The 17,025-nt window shown below is 41.2% G+C and overlaps 1 protein-coding gene across 1 annotated transcript in view; it reads left to right on the forward strand.

Moving 5' to 3' along the window:
• LOC148527280 (putative guanylate cyclase soluble subunit beta-2) overlaps positions 1-17,025 on the forward strand; it is a 44,008-nt gene that overhangs the window by 14,177 nt on the left and 12,806 nt on the right. The window contains exons 3-10 of the mRNA XM_088469238.1: positions 690-784; positions 1,352-1,512; positions 3,427-3,526; positions 5,878-6,044; positions 9,885-9,996; positions 10,902-11,005; positions 12,669-12,885; positions 14,238-14,558. Of these exons, the coding sequence (XP_088325364.1) occupies positions 690-784; positions 1,352-1,512; positions 3,427-3,526; positions 5,878-6,044; positions 9,885-9,996; positions 10,902-11,005; positions 12,669-12,885; positions 14,238-14,558 (1,277 nt within the window). The remainder of the gene's footprint in view (positions 1-689; positions 785-1,351; positions 1,513-3,426; positions 3,527-5,877; positions 6,045-9,884; positions 9,997-10,901; positions 11,006-12,668; positions 12,886-14,237; positions 14,559-17,025) is intronic.

Consider the following 17,025-nt stretch of genomic DNA (forward strand, 5'->3'; position numbering starts at 1 on the left):
GTAGTGTATATGGACAGAAAAGACACCTTTATTGCCAGGGCCAAACAGTGGGTGGAGGGCAACCTCAAAACAGCTGTCACAATTCATCCTGATGGGGGGGAGATCATGGAAGAAATAGTATACTAGGTGGTGGATCAGTTGAAAGCCACATTTGACAGGTTCATCAGTGGACCAGAGGATGTCGCCAAGTGGGGCTCTCAAAAAAACACTCCAATGGAGATGGGTGGTTATCAAGACTCTCAGGATGATGTTTGTGAGGCCCTTTGGAGATTAATTCAGCCGATGAGAGCAGATTGCCACAAAGATTTCCTATAAAGTGTCCACCATGTTAGACTGTTAGACCACGCCACTGGGTTTTATATTTGAAGCAAAACCAGGTTGTTCTTTCCTTAAAACTAATTGCCACTTAATTCTAGTAACCTTATTGACAAAATTGCCCCTAAAATCACAGGCTATTACATTCAGGCATTATTGTTATTATAATTATACAATTTGAGGTAGAAACATAGACTTTTGATTGCTTTCACATGTTCATCTTTGCCTGTCATTTCTCATAATATGTTAGAATATATTAATATGAATTAATGGAATCATCAAATAACTAATTCATGAGTACATCCATAATCTTATCTGTAAGTACTGTGCTGTAAAATAGGCAGATACTAAAGCTAATTCTATTTACCTTTCAGATGCTTGGCTGAAGTTCAGGATACATTTATGACTTATGAAGTTTATGATGATGTTATTACATTGAGAATGATTAAAGAAGCTTGCAGAATGCTTAGTAAGTGCTTTATTCCGAGTCACTTATTAGTTAGACCATCACTGTTCAAACTCTGCGCTCACAGTCTGAAACTTGTTGATAAAATGAGGTAATACAACAGAGTCTATTAAGGTTGTCAGAGAAGATAGGGAAAAGCTCTAGGGAGCTGTATCATACTAACCGACCTCTGAATTAGAACATAGCATAAAGATGTACAGTAAGTGGAAGTAGGAAATATATCAAAGTGCAGTTTATTATGATATTATAAAACTGCCATCATATGGATGGATATGGCACAAAGTGCAGCATTTAATCCTTCTGCATTATGCATACAAAATGAAAAGACACAAACTGCATGTGATTTACTATAACCCACAAGCTATTTATAGGAAACTGCTTGTAGTTTGTAGGGGATGTAGTTACAAATAGCGCCTTTGCAGCCATCTTCCTGTTGTTTTTCCCTTTAATAAATCTGGCAGTTTTCACACCGCCCGAAAAATGCTGAAAACCCAAAGAATAATTTAGCGGATTGATAAATCTCCCACAAGGTCAGTCAGTGCTGGTGTTTTTCTGTAATTGTGTTTTTAGATGTATCTGAGGAAGAAGTTCTCAAGCTGTTTGGAGCCTATTTCTTTTCCTTCTGTAAGCAGTCTGGATATGATCGAATGTTACGAACATTGGGAGGGAACCTGATGGAATTTATTGAGAATCTAGATGCTCTTCATAGCTATCTGACACTTTCTTACAAGGTAAAGTCTATATATTATATAATGTTGTGTATGCTAGATGTGCATAATGTCATAAATGTTGAAGGGGTTGTCCACCTTCTGCTTAATAATTTATTTTCTTGTACCTGTTCTCCTTCAGCCACTAGTAAATTTATCACAATGGATTCCCTCTATGCTTTTCAGCCTTGCAATGTAACCATATTTGGCCGTTTATTTGTGTTGCCATGGGATACGAAAAAGCATTGCCTATCGTATACAATAGTACCCACCAAGTAATTTGTTTCGTATCCCAGGACACTGATGATAAGTACATATAAGACGCAGGCTATGTGCAAAGGGAAGCATTCAGAATGCCGATAGACTAGATCATGGACGTTGATATCCCAACGCCCGTCAGAATGCCAACATCTAGTAGAGGATCAAGATACAGACATCAGCATCCCGACCACCGGCATCCAAAAGGTAAGTATCCAGGTTAGCATTAGGTTTAGGCCAGGGATGGGGGTTAGCTTTAGGGACCTCCTGGGGTGGTATAGGGTTAGGCTATGGGGAGGGTGGGTTAGGCACCACTGGGGGGAGGTTAGGGTGAGGCACCTCCCTGGGAGGGTTAGGTTTAGTGTGCAGGAAGGGGGGGTAAGGGTTAAGCACCCCCCGGGTGGGTTAGGTTTAGTGTGTAGGAAGGGTGGGGGGTTTGGTTAGGCACCATCGGGGGGAGGGTTAGTATACTTATCAGCACCTGTCGGTATTTTAGACATCAAAATGATGCGGTCGGTCTTCTGACCACCGGCATCCCGTTCCGTACTAGGAGTTAAATTATTTTCATTAGTCATCTGAAAACCATCTTATGAGAAAAAGTTAATGAAAACAGCAAAATGCTGCTCAACAGGACCATAGCAGGGCTATAATCCACCCTGTGCAAGCCCTACCCCCAAAACTGTAACACCATGGCCCACAGGACGTGGATGGAACAGAGCACCAGTAGTGTCATTAATGAGCCCATTTATCATTGTATATCTGAGGTTTATTCCCTGCAAAACACCCTTTTTCGGGGGTTAATCATAAATATTACGTTTCCCCCGGATGTATGAAGGAGGGACTGCAGCAGGTATCTCCAATACTTGCTGTGATCCCTCCATTCCCGCAGGCAGCCGAACCCCCCATAAGTTTCTATGGGGGATGCAATGCTGGCAAATTTGCCAACATCCGGAATGCGATGCATTCTGTATATTGGCCTCTGGTGCTGACGCCATCTGAAGACGGCATTAACTGCTGTAGCCTATGTAGTGATACTGCAAAAATATTCAAATACAGCAGCTGCTGGGAGATGTATAGATGCCCACCTGTAGCTTCTCTATTCTGCCCCTTGCATACAAAGATGGCCCATCAGCCATCCCACCAATCTACTGCTCAGAATGTCAGCCAGAATTAGGCCACCGGGCCAGTGTAACTGCGTACACAGATGCAGTTGCTGACCAATACATGCCCACAAAAGGCTTGCGACACTCCTGCGATTGACTAGCCACATGTGCAGTACAAAATAATTTGCTCTACAAACCCTGGCATAGCCTCCGCCTCTATATCAGGCCTTTAGTCTCATACAAAAGAACATTAAGAGATACAAACTTTCCAGTCGTTGTTTTGACATCTCGTCTTTCAAATTACATTGTACAGTAATTGTTTGCGGTTCTGCTTATGATGGAATAAAGATGTACAGTATTTTTAGTTAATAACCTTCTATATTGTGGAACCATAACTGTTTATTTTTACATGGTCTTTTATGTTTAACTGCAATTCTTATTGATCCAGGATATACTCTGAGTTGTAACTACAAATACACAGTAACAGCAGCCACACCTCCTACCACACATACCTGATCATGTGGCTGCACATAGTCTGGCTGTTATCCGAAATGTGTAATCTCTATGTGCTCCACAGGAAATGAACGCACCTTCCTTTCGAGTGGAAAAAACAGCTGATGGGACAATGCTTCTTCATTACTACTCTGACAGAAGTGGCTTCTGCCACATCGTTCCAGGTATGAGCTCATTAGATCTGGCTAAAGCCGATTACGCTGCTTATTTGATCTCAGACACAGACCTTGGGTCTCATTTAAAGTTGAACACATTTTACAATGAAATATTGCAGGTTTAAATTTTCTCATGAAAAAAGACAAAATTCCACGCTGATAGTAACGTATGCATGCACAGGTTTACGTCAGGGGAAAATAGCAGCACATGCGCTTGGCTTACACTAGGAGTAACAAAATCATAGATTTGTGCTTACAGTGCTCGTAAATGCTGAGGTCTCATTATTATTATTATCATCATTTATTTATATGGCACCACAAGTGTTCCGCAGCGCCTTACAAAGTACATAAATAAATAGGTGACCAGTGACTTACAGTACAATACAAAACAATGCAGGACAAGGACGTGGATAATATACATTGCTACATTAGTGACCATAACACCCACATAAGCAGCAGAGCAAAGCAACCAAGTGTTAGGTGCCCTAGTGGGGAGTAAGAAGTAGATGAAAGTAAAGTATGGAGAAGCACAAGAGGGTATATAGAGGGCCCTGCTCGTAAGAGCTTACATTCTAAAAGGGACGGGCAGACAAACAGGTGTGACACAGAATGGGGTAGATGGGGAGGAAGGAGAATGTAGCAGCAAGTTAAGATAAGAGCTGGAAGGCCTCAATGAAGTAGTGAGTCTTGAGAGCCCGTTTGAATGATTGTAGAGAGGTGGAGAGTCTGATGGGGAGAGGGAGGGGATCAGTATGAAATACCGCTGGACGCAGGTGCTAGATAAATGAGTAGAATCTGATTGGTTGCTATGTGCAACATCACTTCTTAATAGAACTCCCATCTTAGTAAATTTACCCTAAGGTCATTTATATGGGCACATGGTGAATGGAAATGTGCATTAAAAAAATACATAATAATTCCAACTTTACATGAGCCCCAGGACAATCAGTGATCAATGTGAGAGCAACTTTGCTTTCATATAACATATTTGTACAGACAGTATTGGTAATATACTGTATGCTGATCTCTTTAGATCAGGACAATATATTTACAGATCTCCCCTATTCACCCAAGCATTTCACTAATGTCCCATGTTAAGATTGTTTTGTATTTTGTGCTGTAAAGGCAAATGTAAACCACTTTGAATCCTTTAGGAGAAGAGTGCTATATAAATAAAATTGTTATTATTATTGTTTCTTAATCATTAGACAGGGCTGTTTAAAAAGCATTGTTGGCCCTGGGCAAAGCAATGCACTGGGGCCCCTACCCACCCATTCACGGGATTACAAATGTAAACGGTCAGTAAAATTAACATTCCGATTTATTGGTACTTTCAACAAAATCACTGTTTATACATAAAACATTATGTAAAGCAAGAATTACAGATTCCACATCCCTCTTCTCGTCTCCAGCTCGCAGTGCAGCTCCTGCTCTTCACTGCAGCTGTGATTAAAGTATGGTGGCCTCCTAAGAGAGGGGGGCCCAGGGGATTGTGCCCCCCTTGCCTCCACCCCCTAAATGTGGCTCTGTGGTTGCAGACTGGAAGGCAGGTAGAGATTAGAATGCTGTCTAGCCACTCTGACTGTGTGTACTTTACAATCAGAGTGGTCAGGGAGCATTTTTCTCTGCCTGCCCATCAGCTGGCTGCCCTATTTGTGGAGCAAGCGGCCGCACACTCTATGTAGATGCCCCTGTCAAAGGTCCCTAGAATTGTGGGGCCCTGGGCAGCTGCCCAGTGTGCCTATACGCTAAGACAGCGCTGTCTATAGATCCATGTACATGTGAGTATAAAATGGTACTTAGTACCATTTCATTAGCAAGAGCTTCCATAGTATTCATTCTAGGCTGTGGACGCCAGTCTGCATGTGTCATTATGTATAATCTCTGCAGCTCTACAGTACTATGTAACACTTTTCTGTTTACTTTATTTCTTATTTGCCATTGATACTGTATATTAGAGGGCAGAAACAGATTTAGCTGTCATTTTAATAGTTTAGAAAGTACTGGACAAGTGAGACGCAAAAATAAATAATTACTGTCAACAATATTACCAACAAATTCTATTTTCTCATGATTCTATTGTCACAATTTCATCTCCCACTAGGGACAAAATGGCAGATAGAGAAGATGTTTAGGAGTATATTTACTAAATTGCAGGTTTAGAGAAGCGGAGATGTTGCCCATAGCAACCAATCCGATTAGAGCTATTATCTTCTAGAAGGTGCTAGATAAATGATCATTAGAATCTGACTGGTTGCTATGGGCAACACCTCCACTTCTATAAACCCGCACTTTAGTAAATATACCCCAAAAGGTGTAAATGTATAACATCTTGGTTGACCTATAACTTGGTTTCGCAGGTATAATAGAATCTGTGGCCAAAGATTTCTTTGACAGTGATGTGACAATGAGGATCATTTATCAGATTGAGGAGAAGGAGCGCACTGGGAAGAGGGAACATGTTATATTTGAAGTTCTGCAGATGGTAAAAGATCAAAAGAAAACATTAAAGCCGAGGCAGAATTTGGTAGGTAATAATCAGTCTCAATATCAGAAAGGTCAGCTGGTCCTTTATTTGTGACTTCAACAAGCATCCAGTTATATTTGATACTAGCTGGGATACCCAGCGTTGCCGGGGTTGAAGACTGGACCCTGAAATACACCTGCAGCCTTCATTTGTTTAATTTGTCTTCGCCTATAACTCCATTTTCATTGATCCTGAAAAGGACTCCGCTGTTTGCTAACATGCTTGCAAATAGTGGCGTAACTAGCAAGGGGTAAGGCTGCTATGGTGCCTGAGCTGCCTCTGTGGCCCGCCGCTCTCCCCCTGCACCCAATCACGCACACAAGGTGGGCTGGTCCAGTCAGGGCAGTCGAGGGGGCCTAGGTGTCAGCGATGTTGATTTGCTGCTGGCCCAACAGCTGATTACAGCTGGCACACTGGCAGGCAGTTATGGAGAGACATAAGGAGCCCACTATTGTGTGGAATAATGTGTTATATGGGGCACTATCACTATGTGGCATGATCTGTAAAGGGCATTACTGTGGGGCATAATGTGTAAGGGGCACTATTACTGTGCGGCATAATGTGTATAAGGGGTACTACTGTGTGGCATAACCTGAATGCAATGTGTGGCATAACCTGGATGGAGTCTGTGTGACATAACATGAATGGGCAATGTGAGGGGGCAAATGTACGTGTTTTATACCAATGCGGGGGTGGGGGGGGGCTTTTAAGATCTTACTATGTGGCCCACAAAGTTCTAGTTACACTCTTGCACAGAGGCTCTGGATTTAATATGAACTGTTTGATCCGACTGAGGTTAAAATTATACTTTGATAGCTTTATCACAGGTTTTTGGCAGTCTGCCAGTTTCCACTGGAGCCAGCCCCAGAACCTATTTAATTTAAATGTGTGGCCCTGACAAAGTTCAAACCTAAACAAAAACCTAATCCAGGTCGAACTACACCACCATGCCAAATTTGGTGGAGCTAGGTCCAAAACTCTGGCCGTGCATGAAGGACATACAAACGGACAGACAGGCAAGCTTTCTCGCTTATTATATAGATAAAAGCTCTACAATATCGCTATTATCAATATGCTAACATATTACTTTAAAGACGACAGCTACTGTGTGTGTTTCACCTGTAATGGAATCGGTATGATCTACCGCGGGACCCATGCCCGGCGGTTGGAATCCCGACACCGGCATCCTGGCAGAGGAGGAAATCCTGGTTGTCCAAGGTAAGTATTGTCTAACCTAATTCTACCCCCTAACCCTTCCTTAGGGGTGCCTAACCCTAACCCCCCCTCTAAATGCCTAAACCTAATCCACCCTTACACGCCGCCTAAACCTAAGTCCCTCGGGGGGTACCTAACACTAACCTCCCCCCGGGGGTGCCTAACCCTAACCTCCCGGGGGTTCCCTTGGGTTATCAGCTATCAGCACTCGGCGTCCCGTCGATCGGGATGCCGGGCGCCGGTCTCCCGGCATCAGTAAAATGACAGGCGTCTAGATCTAGACACCTGTCATTTAACCCTTGCCGGGATTAAGCAGTCGAGAAGCTGGCTGTCGGGATTAGGCGACTGCATACCCCTGTAATAACCCTAGGACTACTGCCCATGGTGACAGGGTAAGAAGAGCAGGGGGCAGAGCTGATGCAGCTTTACAATGGTCTATAATACATTTTTTTATGTGTTTATTACCTTGTTAAAATTGCACCTACAAATGTGCTTTCATATATTATGTGTTTATTCAATTGGAAGTACGGATCAAGCCCAGTCTCCATCACTATACATAGAATATAATAATCATATCCCTTTGCTGGGAAAAAAAACCCTCTGTGCTCCGCCCAAAACATAAATGGTCTCCCTCCACCTCTTCAATTTAATTTAAATATTTCACGCTTCAAAACAATATACTGGTTTTGCATCTGGGAGTCAGCAGAAATGCTCCATGCCCCCATCTCCTTCTTGAAGAGAAAGATGATAAATTTGGCACCACTACCCAATATATGCTGCCTTATTGGTTACCAAATCCATGTGCTTCCATGTATAAAACAGACTCATTAGAGGAAATAAAAAAAACAAAACGATGTCTGGCGCTCTGCAACAAATACTAATCTATAAACAACGTTGTGTCAACATTATTTGTAAAGAACATCGAACATATTAGGGCTCATTTAAACATAGGTATGGAGCAAGTAGATAAAAGGTGGGCCCTAGTCATGAGAGCTTACAGTCGAGGGAGGGGGAAAGCTAAGGCACTAAGGGGTCTATGTACTAAGCCTTGGACGCAGAAAAAGTACCAACCAATCAGCTCCTAATTGTAATTTTTCAAACACAGTCTGTAAAGTGACAGGAGCTGATTGGTTGGTACTTTATCTCTCTCCAAGGCTTAGTACATAGACCCCTTAGAGTTAATGAAGGAGGACTAGAAGGGAGGTATATCAACTAGTGGGGCATCACTAGAGGGGAGATGTATCAGACCTTCAACCGAGATAAAGTGCAGTTGTCCATAGCAACCAACATTTATCTAGTACAGTCTATAAAATTACTGAAGCTGATTTGTTGCTAATGGCAACTTCTCAACTTTATCTCTTGAAGGTTTAATACATCTTCCCCTAGATGTGTTAGGTAGAGCATGCAGTAAGAGTAGTCTCACATGGGCGTAGTATAGGCTGCAATGAAGCAGTGGGCTTTGAGACAGATGTGGTCAGGTGGACAAGGGATTTCCATAAGTGGGGAACAGTGTGTGAGAAGTCCTGTAGGTATGAGAGGTTTATCCAAGTGGAGCCATCGATCAGAAGTAGTGGAGGCATTGATCAGAAGCAGAATGGAGAAGCGTATCTAGTGACGAGGTAAGGGATATATCATTGGAGATGCTGATAAGAGCTTTGTAGGTAGGATGAGCGGCAAGAAATAAATTTTGAAGGTAAGGGGGAGCCAGTGTAGGGATTTGCAGAGTGGTGCAGTGTTTAGATGAGAAAGATGGATGAAGGGAAAAAGTAAAATAGGAGGTAACAAATGCCAAGGCAGGAGATCGTGAATACGGGTTCCTGAGTAAGAAAGGGACATGTATTGGCAATGTTATGAATTAGGAGACAACAACACTGGCACTGGACTGGACTTATGAAGTGAAACTGAGGGTGAAGTCAAATATGACACAAAGGTAGCGGGCATGGTAAACGGGAAAGTGTGATGCTGTGAGCCATGAAATAGATGAGGGTAAGGGTAGGGACAGTAAGATGGGGAAAGATGATGAGTTCTGTTTTCGATATGTTGAGCTTGAGATACTATTTGGACATCTAGGTAAGAGGTGAACCAAAAGTGAACATTACTGTGAAGGCCATGAGATAAAAGGGTATAGCAGAGAAGAAAAAGAGTTGACTCTATTGAAAGCAACAGAGAGGGCAAGGAATATCAGAAATGAGAACTGAACCTTCAACCAAGCCATAGGTAGTTTTTAGGTCACTTTAGTGAGTTTAGCCTCTGTGGACTGTAGAGGGTGTAAGCCCATTTTAGAAGATCATGAAGATAATGAGTGGAGAGATAGAGGACCAGGCATTTGTGGACAAACAGTTCCAGTATTTTGGAAGCAAAGGGGCAACAGATGGTTTCTTCAGGATAGGAAAGACGAGTGCACGTTTCACGACAGATGAGGAAGTGTCAGTGGAGAGGGCTAGGTTGATGAGGTGAGCTTTAAAAAAAAAAAAAAAACATTTAATTAATCATGAATAGTAAATCTAAGAAATGAAAACGAAGTACATAATCAAGAATAACTTTATGGAATATGGAAAATTATCATGCTGAATCCCAGCAAATCTATCTTATTACGCTTATGCCAAGTTTCTGTTTACATCACAGGAGAATAAAGGAGAATTAAAGCAAATAAATGCAGGAAATAATGTATCATGTTACGATCAATTAAAGAAATCACACTGGGACATCATCAGAAATGTTGTCAGGTTTGGAAGAGGTACCTGCTGATATAATTTCAGTTATTACATTATTACAAACCAAAAACAATTTCTCAATATTCAAAAAGGATTTAAATATTGGGTGTGCGGTGCATACGGGTCCCTGGGTCCAGGGGGACCCACAGTGCACACCCTGCATCCATATAGTATACTCAACTCTCCAGAGTCCTGCACTGGTGCTGCAGAAATCACTGGGAAAATGGCGTGGCAGTCATTTTCCTGGAGATTTGCACATGCACAGTAGAGGAGTCGCCAAGAACATGGCCAGGGTCCCATGTTCCCGGAAACCAGCGCATGCGCAGTAGACTCTGGCACAGTGCCATGAGAGAGGAAGGGACTGACACTGCACATGATCTCTCATCCCTCAATTAATTTTAAATAAAAATCTACATTCTACGTACATTTTGTCTTAAAGAGGTTATATAAAAATGTCCCCCCTTCCCCTCACCATTATAAAAGCCAATATCTGGTTGGTTGCTAAGGATCATAGCACTTCATGAATTGTTTGCACCATGTTAACCACTGAACTGCTCAGTCACATGGGATGCGACCAGGGGTGCTTATGCCACTGGTATCTATTACCACTAGGGTAGTGGTGGATAATATCACTGGGGATCTATTGTCACTAAGGGGCGGGGGGTCATTTTTACAATGGGAACCTATGGACAAGAGGGGAAGGGGCGGGGCGGGTTGTAAGACCCCCTAGACATATGCTGTATTTTTTTCAATTTTTTTTACATATTTATTTTTTTATTAATTTAAAAATAAACAAAAAACACATTTTAGGCCATTTTGGAAACAAAAAAATTATCAGTCAAGTGGTTAATAAATAAGCCCTTATATATTGACTGTGATAACAGTACTTCACAACTTAAAATTATCACTACAATTATTTTGTTTCCAGGAAGCTTGCTAAATTCCTTTCAACCGGTTTATCCCACCAGGCTATGGATGGATGAGAAGGCATTCTGCAATGAGTTTCCCTTCCATATCGTGTTTGACAAGCAAGTAAGAGCCATCATTTTTGTCATGTGCTATATTATTGAATTAGACACAAGACATGGTGATAATTTACGGCCTGAGCCTGATATGGGAATAGAGTAAGAAGATGCAAGTAGCTTTGCACCTTGACAAAATCATGTTGTACTGCAGGTGGGGTAGATTTTAAAAGGGCAAAGAGATTATGGGATTCTGGTTATTTTTATGGGATTTAGAGGTCTATGGAGAGAGATAAAGTGAATGGAGATAAAGTACCAACCAATCAGGTCCGATGGTAAGGTACACATTAGGACGACCGCCAATCGTGCAGATTGTGGCGATTTCCCTTCGCCCTGGACCATCACAGATTGCCGGTACACACTACACAGAATGATACCTGGTTCCATCCGTTATTAAAATGCACTGCTGCACACAGGACTGAACACGCAGCACGGTCAATCAAACAATCTTGTATGTCGTCCGCGGGATTGTGTATTTGAGGGTACATACTAGACGATGTAGACTATTTGTCGCTCCAATATGACAAATCATCCCAATATCATCTTAGTGTGTGTACCTACCCTACTGTCACTTTACAGGCTGTGTTTGAAAAATTACAGGAGCGAATTGGTTGGTAGTTTATCCACTTTATCTCTCTTCAAGGCTTATTACATAGACCCCTTAGATTTAAGAAGAGTATGTCCAAGCCCAAATCTATATTGCAGCGTAAAAATAAAGCTGTCCAGCATTTGTGGGCTGTATGCAGAAGCAGCCAATATTTACCCTGCATGCCGAAACACCTAAGTATTTGCATCCCTTGCATTGCAACATGGTTTGTCCAGGTACAAGGTTACTTGCTCTTTCTTACTTTATTCCCAAATCAGAATCAGGCCCTTAGTGCATTAAGGGAACCTATCAACTGCAAACAGTGGCCCCCATTTACCAACGAAGGCAAACACTAGCACAATTTCTCGTTTAGTATCACTGTGATAATAATGAAAATTTCACTGGTATTTACCAATAATTACCCCTCTGTCGAGGGCCTGCGAAGTCCTTGTCCTCGGCGAGGTCCTCCGCTGGGCTGCTGGCAGCCGAACGCTGCCAGATATGGGCTCCGGTGTTATGTGCATGGGCGTCGGTCTGTCTGCGCATGACACGGGGACCCGGCAGTGCCTGGAAGGTTTAGCTGAAGCCGCAAAGGCACCACCGGGTCTCCATTGCCGGCAATGGGTACCGTATCGCCCTCACCATCTAAAAGATGGCGAGAGCGACGCTTGACAAACAGCAGTATTCTTAGATTACTGCTGTTTGTTAGATGCAGCAATGAGGACGTAACCCTTTTAGTGAGCGCTAAAGGGGTTATGCTTCGTTGGTAAATGGGGGCCAGTGTGTGCAGCTCTATCCCACAGTGATGTCACTGCTTTCTAGTAAATAGGCTACATTCTCAATAAATTGTTTCAGTCACAAAACGGCTGCTTACACCTTAAGTAGCTTATGGGTACACTTGGAAAAAACTCTGAAAGAATTAGAAGATACTGTAAGATAATATTTTCACTTTATAACAAAAAAAAGACTATTTCCTTCAAACATTTCTCCTCTGATTATTACTCACATACCATTAAGTCTGTGAGCTCTTGATATGAGATAATTTGTGATCATAAGATAAGATGATATCATTTCTTACATTGCACAGATGAAGGTAAAACAGGCCGGGGTGAATATACAGAAGTATGTCCCAGGAATACAAACCATGGATATCCGACTGGATGAATATTTTACCATTGTCCATCCACAAGTTACTTTCACCATTGCAAATATTCAGATGTTTGTCAATAGTCAGTTTGTACTGAAGACAAAGCGGGAAATGATGCCGGAATCCTGGAAGAAGCAGCCAATGCTAAAGCTCAGAGGTACAGAGTACGCCATCATTCCGTGTCTTCACTGTGTGTTGCCCAATTTGTATTGTTTTCTATGTCTTTCTATTCCATTCATCTAGTTCTCCCAAACCCAGTAATAGCAATTGGAGAACCACATGCTTTATACAGACATGGAGCAAAGGTGAAAATGTGCTGTTACCCATAGCAACCAATCACATACTAACAGTCTGACTTGCAGTAGATTTATCAAAGATCAATTCTGGTTGTTGTGTTACTGGTCCTGTGATATTGTTAGTAATTAGCTCCAAGTAATTGATTCTATTGCTCTTATTTGCTAATCAAATAAAACTTATTTTCAAATGTATATCTAAAACATTATTTATTTACAAATTCATATAAAAAATAATAACTTATTGTGTGTAGATAAGTTGCCTGCTCAACTGCAATCAAATATGAGTGGGATATATCAAATTGCCTTATTGAGTATTAGAATGAAAATAAGTGAGACAGAAACCTTAGCAATAACAAACGTTTCCAGCATGGGGAACATATTTTGTCAGACCAATATAATGTATGACATGATTTATATTACAATATAGCATTCATTGGGCCAAATGTATGAAGCTCTGGTAAGTGATAAAGTGCAGAGTGATAAACGACCAGCCAATCCGCTCCCAACTGTCATTTTTTAAACACAGCCTGTAACATCACAGTTGGTCGTTTATCACACTGCACTTTATCACTTACCAGAGCTACATACATCTGCCTCATTATACAAAGAACCATATCATGTTTAATTATCAACAAAAATAAAATAAACAAGAACAAATCCATGTTGGATACAAACATATTACAAATCAGTTATTTGCACAGTGTGTGCACAAAAGTCTGCATCTCTATTTAGAGCTACATACTGTATAATGTTGAAATTGCAGTACATTATATTTTAGGCATGTACAGCGCAAGTAAAGCACATTCTCTATAGGTAGATTTATCTCTTGCATGTCTCTAAGGCTGGTGTGAAAGTACAGTATGTGTTTATAATGATGGCAGCACATATCTTACATTGTATAGTGTAAAAAAGAGAAAAATATACATTAACGGAGAACAACTAGACCTGCCTACAAAATAACACCCTGAAAATCCAATTGGCACTGTTTCTTAAATGTATAACCTATATATTTAAGCAGGGGGCCAACCAGCATTGGGAGGTCCCCTGCAAAAGCAATAGTGCCGTTTGAATCATTGCAAAAGCAATAGTACCATTTGGTTTTTTCAGGGTGTCCTTTTGTAGGCAGGTCTAGTTGTTCCTCGTTTCCACCATTTAACGGTTTTACATTGTAGTGTACCCAGTGCATCACAAAGTACATAATATTTTCTTTAAGGCCATATGATTTGGATGGAATCCATACAGTGCATGATCTACATGTGCTCTCCGAAGCTACGAAGTCTGCAGGAATTGGAAGAGATAAATATGCACATTTCTGACATTGCAAAACATGATGTAACAAGAGACCTGATCCTGCTGAACCATCAGAGACTGGCGGAGATGGAGCTGTCCAACCAGCTGGAGAGGAAGAAGGAAGAGCTGCGTATATTGTCTAAACACCTGGAGACTGAGAAGAAGAAAACGGAGACCCTGCTGTATGCTATGCTTCCCCCACATGTGGCCAATCAGCTGAAGGAAGGCAAGAAAGTTCAAGCAGGTACTTCCCCTCAGCTATATACAGTCTCACCTGCCCAATGTCTGATTGTTCTAAGGAAACCTAATGATGCCAGGTCAGAATGTTCAGCTAGATTACTAAATATGTACATGTGTACAAAGTTTGTCCCAATCTTTCATAACTACCTGGCAGCTAAATCATGGCATATAAATGATGGGGTCAATATTTACAGTCTATTCCAATTAATTTGTGGGCAAAAAAGTTATTTATAGTGATATACTTTTACTATGTATAATAAATCATATATATATATATATATATATATATATATATATTTATAATATTGATGGCTGGCACTCCAACATGTCAAAAACCTTGTATTAAATGGCCAAGGTGCACATCCTGATGGCCCATAGATTGACCCCTAAATATATACGTGTGATGGACGGCACTCCAAGGACTTGTAAAAATAATGATCACAGCACACCGCTGAACAGACCAATGTTTCAGATGCTTTACTGCAACTTTTTTCAAGGACAACAACCATTGCAATCCAACTCACCTAAATAGACACCACCATCACCCTCGTGCACAGGAACGCCTGGCGCCCAGCTTCCCGCTGCGGGCATCATGACATCATCCGCAGAGCCACAAGACTGGGGTCAGGTCGTTACCATAGTAATCATAAACAAAGTGAACATAATTAAGATAAAGTGTGAATCTTACATCTTGTGCATACAATATATATATATATATATATACATGTTACAAAAGAATGTCTTTATTGCTACTACTGTTGCAACTTAAATAACCATTTCTCTATTAAGAGGACACTTTGTTTGCTTTCATTGAAAGTAACAGGACTTGTTTTTATCCATTTGGATTATTAATTCTGCACGAAATGGACATTTTATCCATCTACTAACCACTGGTTTTCATAGTGCACAGGAAAGGACGTTCTGGTATTCATGCACAGAGCCATTGCTCATTTTATTATCTGTGTAAATTTGTATCGATTAAATCATTGTTCATTTTACTACAATTTTTGTTGTTTCTTCACGAACAAGCGCTCCTTCCACCTTCTTTGTTCATATTCTTACCCAGCAGGTAGCAGATCCTGCTTGTTAGGAGCTGCCAGTTTGGAATCATTGTATTGATTGGTTGACAGGCGCACCTTATCCTTCCTTCTCAGCAAATTAATACATTTAATTCCCTTGTCAACTTTTCCACGATACACCATCCGACTACCATCTATGCCCATCTTGCTTCTTACTTAAACAACAAGATTTAGAAAATCCTTCTCTATTTATATTTTATTAAAATAGATCTCACAGTATCACTTGACTTGAGTTACAGATAACCTAGCTGTCTGATTGTTTCTCTCTGTATTTATATTTTATTCTCATCCTTTATTTTGGAAACAGTGTATTGTGTTGTTCCTTAATAAACACATATTAAAAAACATAAATAAATTAGAAGATCCAGGGGGAGATGTATCTAGTCTTGGAGTGAAAGTGGAGCAGTTTCCCAAAGCAACCAATCAGCATCTGTCATTTCAAAGACTGTGCTAGATCACAGGTTCTCAAACTCGGTCCCCAAACAGTGCATGTTTTCCAGATCTCCTCACAGAATCACAAGTGAAATAATTAGCTCCACCTGTGGATCTTTTAAAATGTGTCAGAGAGTAATGAGTACACCTGTGCACCTGTTGGGTGACCTGCAAAACGTGAACTGTGTGGGATCCTGTGGACCGAGTTTGAGAACCACTGTGCTAGATAAATGACAGCCAGAAGCTGCTTAGTTGCTATGCACAACTTCTCCACATCATCTCTCTCCAGGCTTGATCCCTCTCCCCCCAACATGAAATGATAAGCTTCTCCTCTACCAACACTCTGCTTAATTACTTTACTCCCAATTCAGATGGTCCCCGTCTCGTGTTCATCCCAGCCTATCTAATTGCTGTAATTCCTCTCTATTGGTTCTCATCCAACATATTTCAGTGTCTAATTCTCTGCATCCACCTCCTTCTCAGTCCTAGATCCTCATCATCATCTCCATGCAGATAATATCAAAACTTAACCGACAGTATTATATATCTCCCACCACCTGTCTTGACCCACATTACTGAATGTCTTTCTGCCATTTCATCTTTGATGTCCTCTCGCCACCTCAAATATAATATTTCAAAAACAAGCTATACTCCCACCTTCTGACAACACAATAACCCTACCCCTCATACTCCCTGCCCAGGGCATATCTTCGGCTCAGAACTGTCCTTTGTTTTCCACATCCAATCAGTATTCAAATACTGTTACATACATACTGCATATGAAATTCTCTCCTTACTGGTCTTCTCATAAATAAAGTTTTAGCAATTTTGAATAGAAGTGTCTACCAGGGGTTGGCAATAAGCGGCCCTCCAGCTGTTGTTGAACTACACATCCCAGCATGCCTTGCAACCGTTTTAGTATGGCCAAATAGCAAAACTGTGGCAGGGCATGCTGGGATG

The sequence above is a fragment of the Taudactylus pleione genome, unplaced genomic scaffold (genome assembly GCF_031769625.1).
Source record: "Taudactylus pleione unplaced genomic scaffold, aTauple2 ptg000089l, whole genome shotgun sequence".
Lineage (NCBI taxonomy): Eukaryota > Metazoa > Chordata > Amphibia > Anura > Myobatrachidae > Taudactylus > Taudactylus pleione.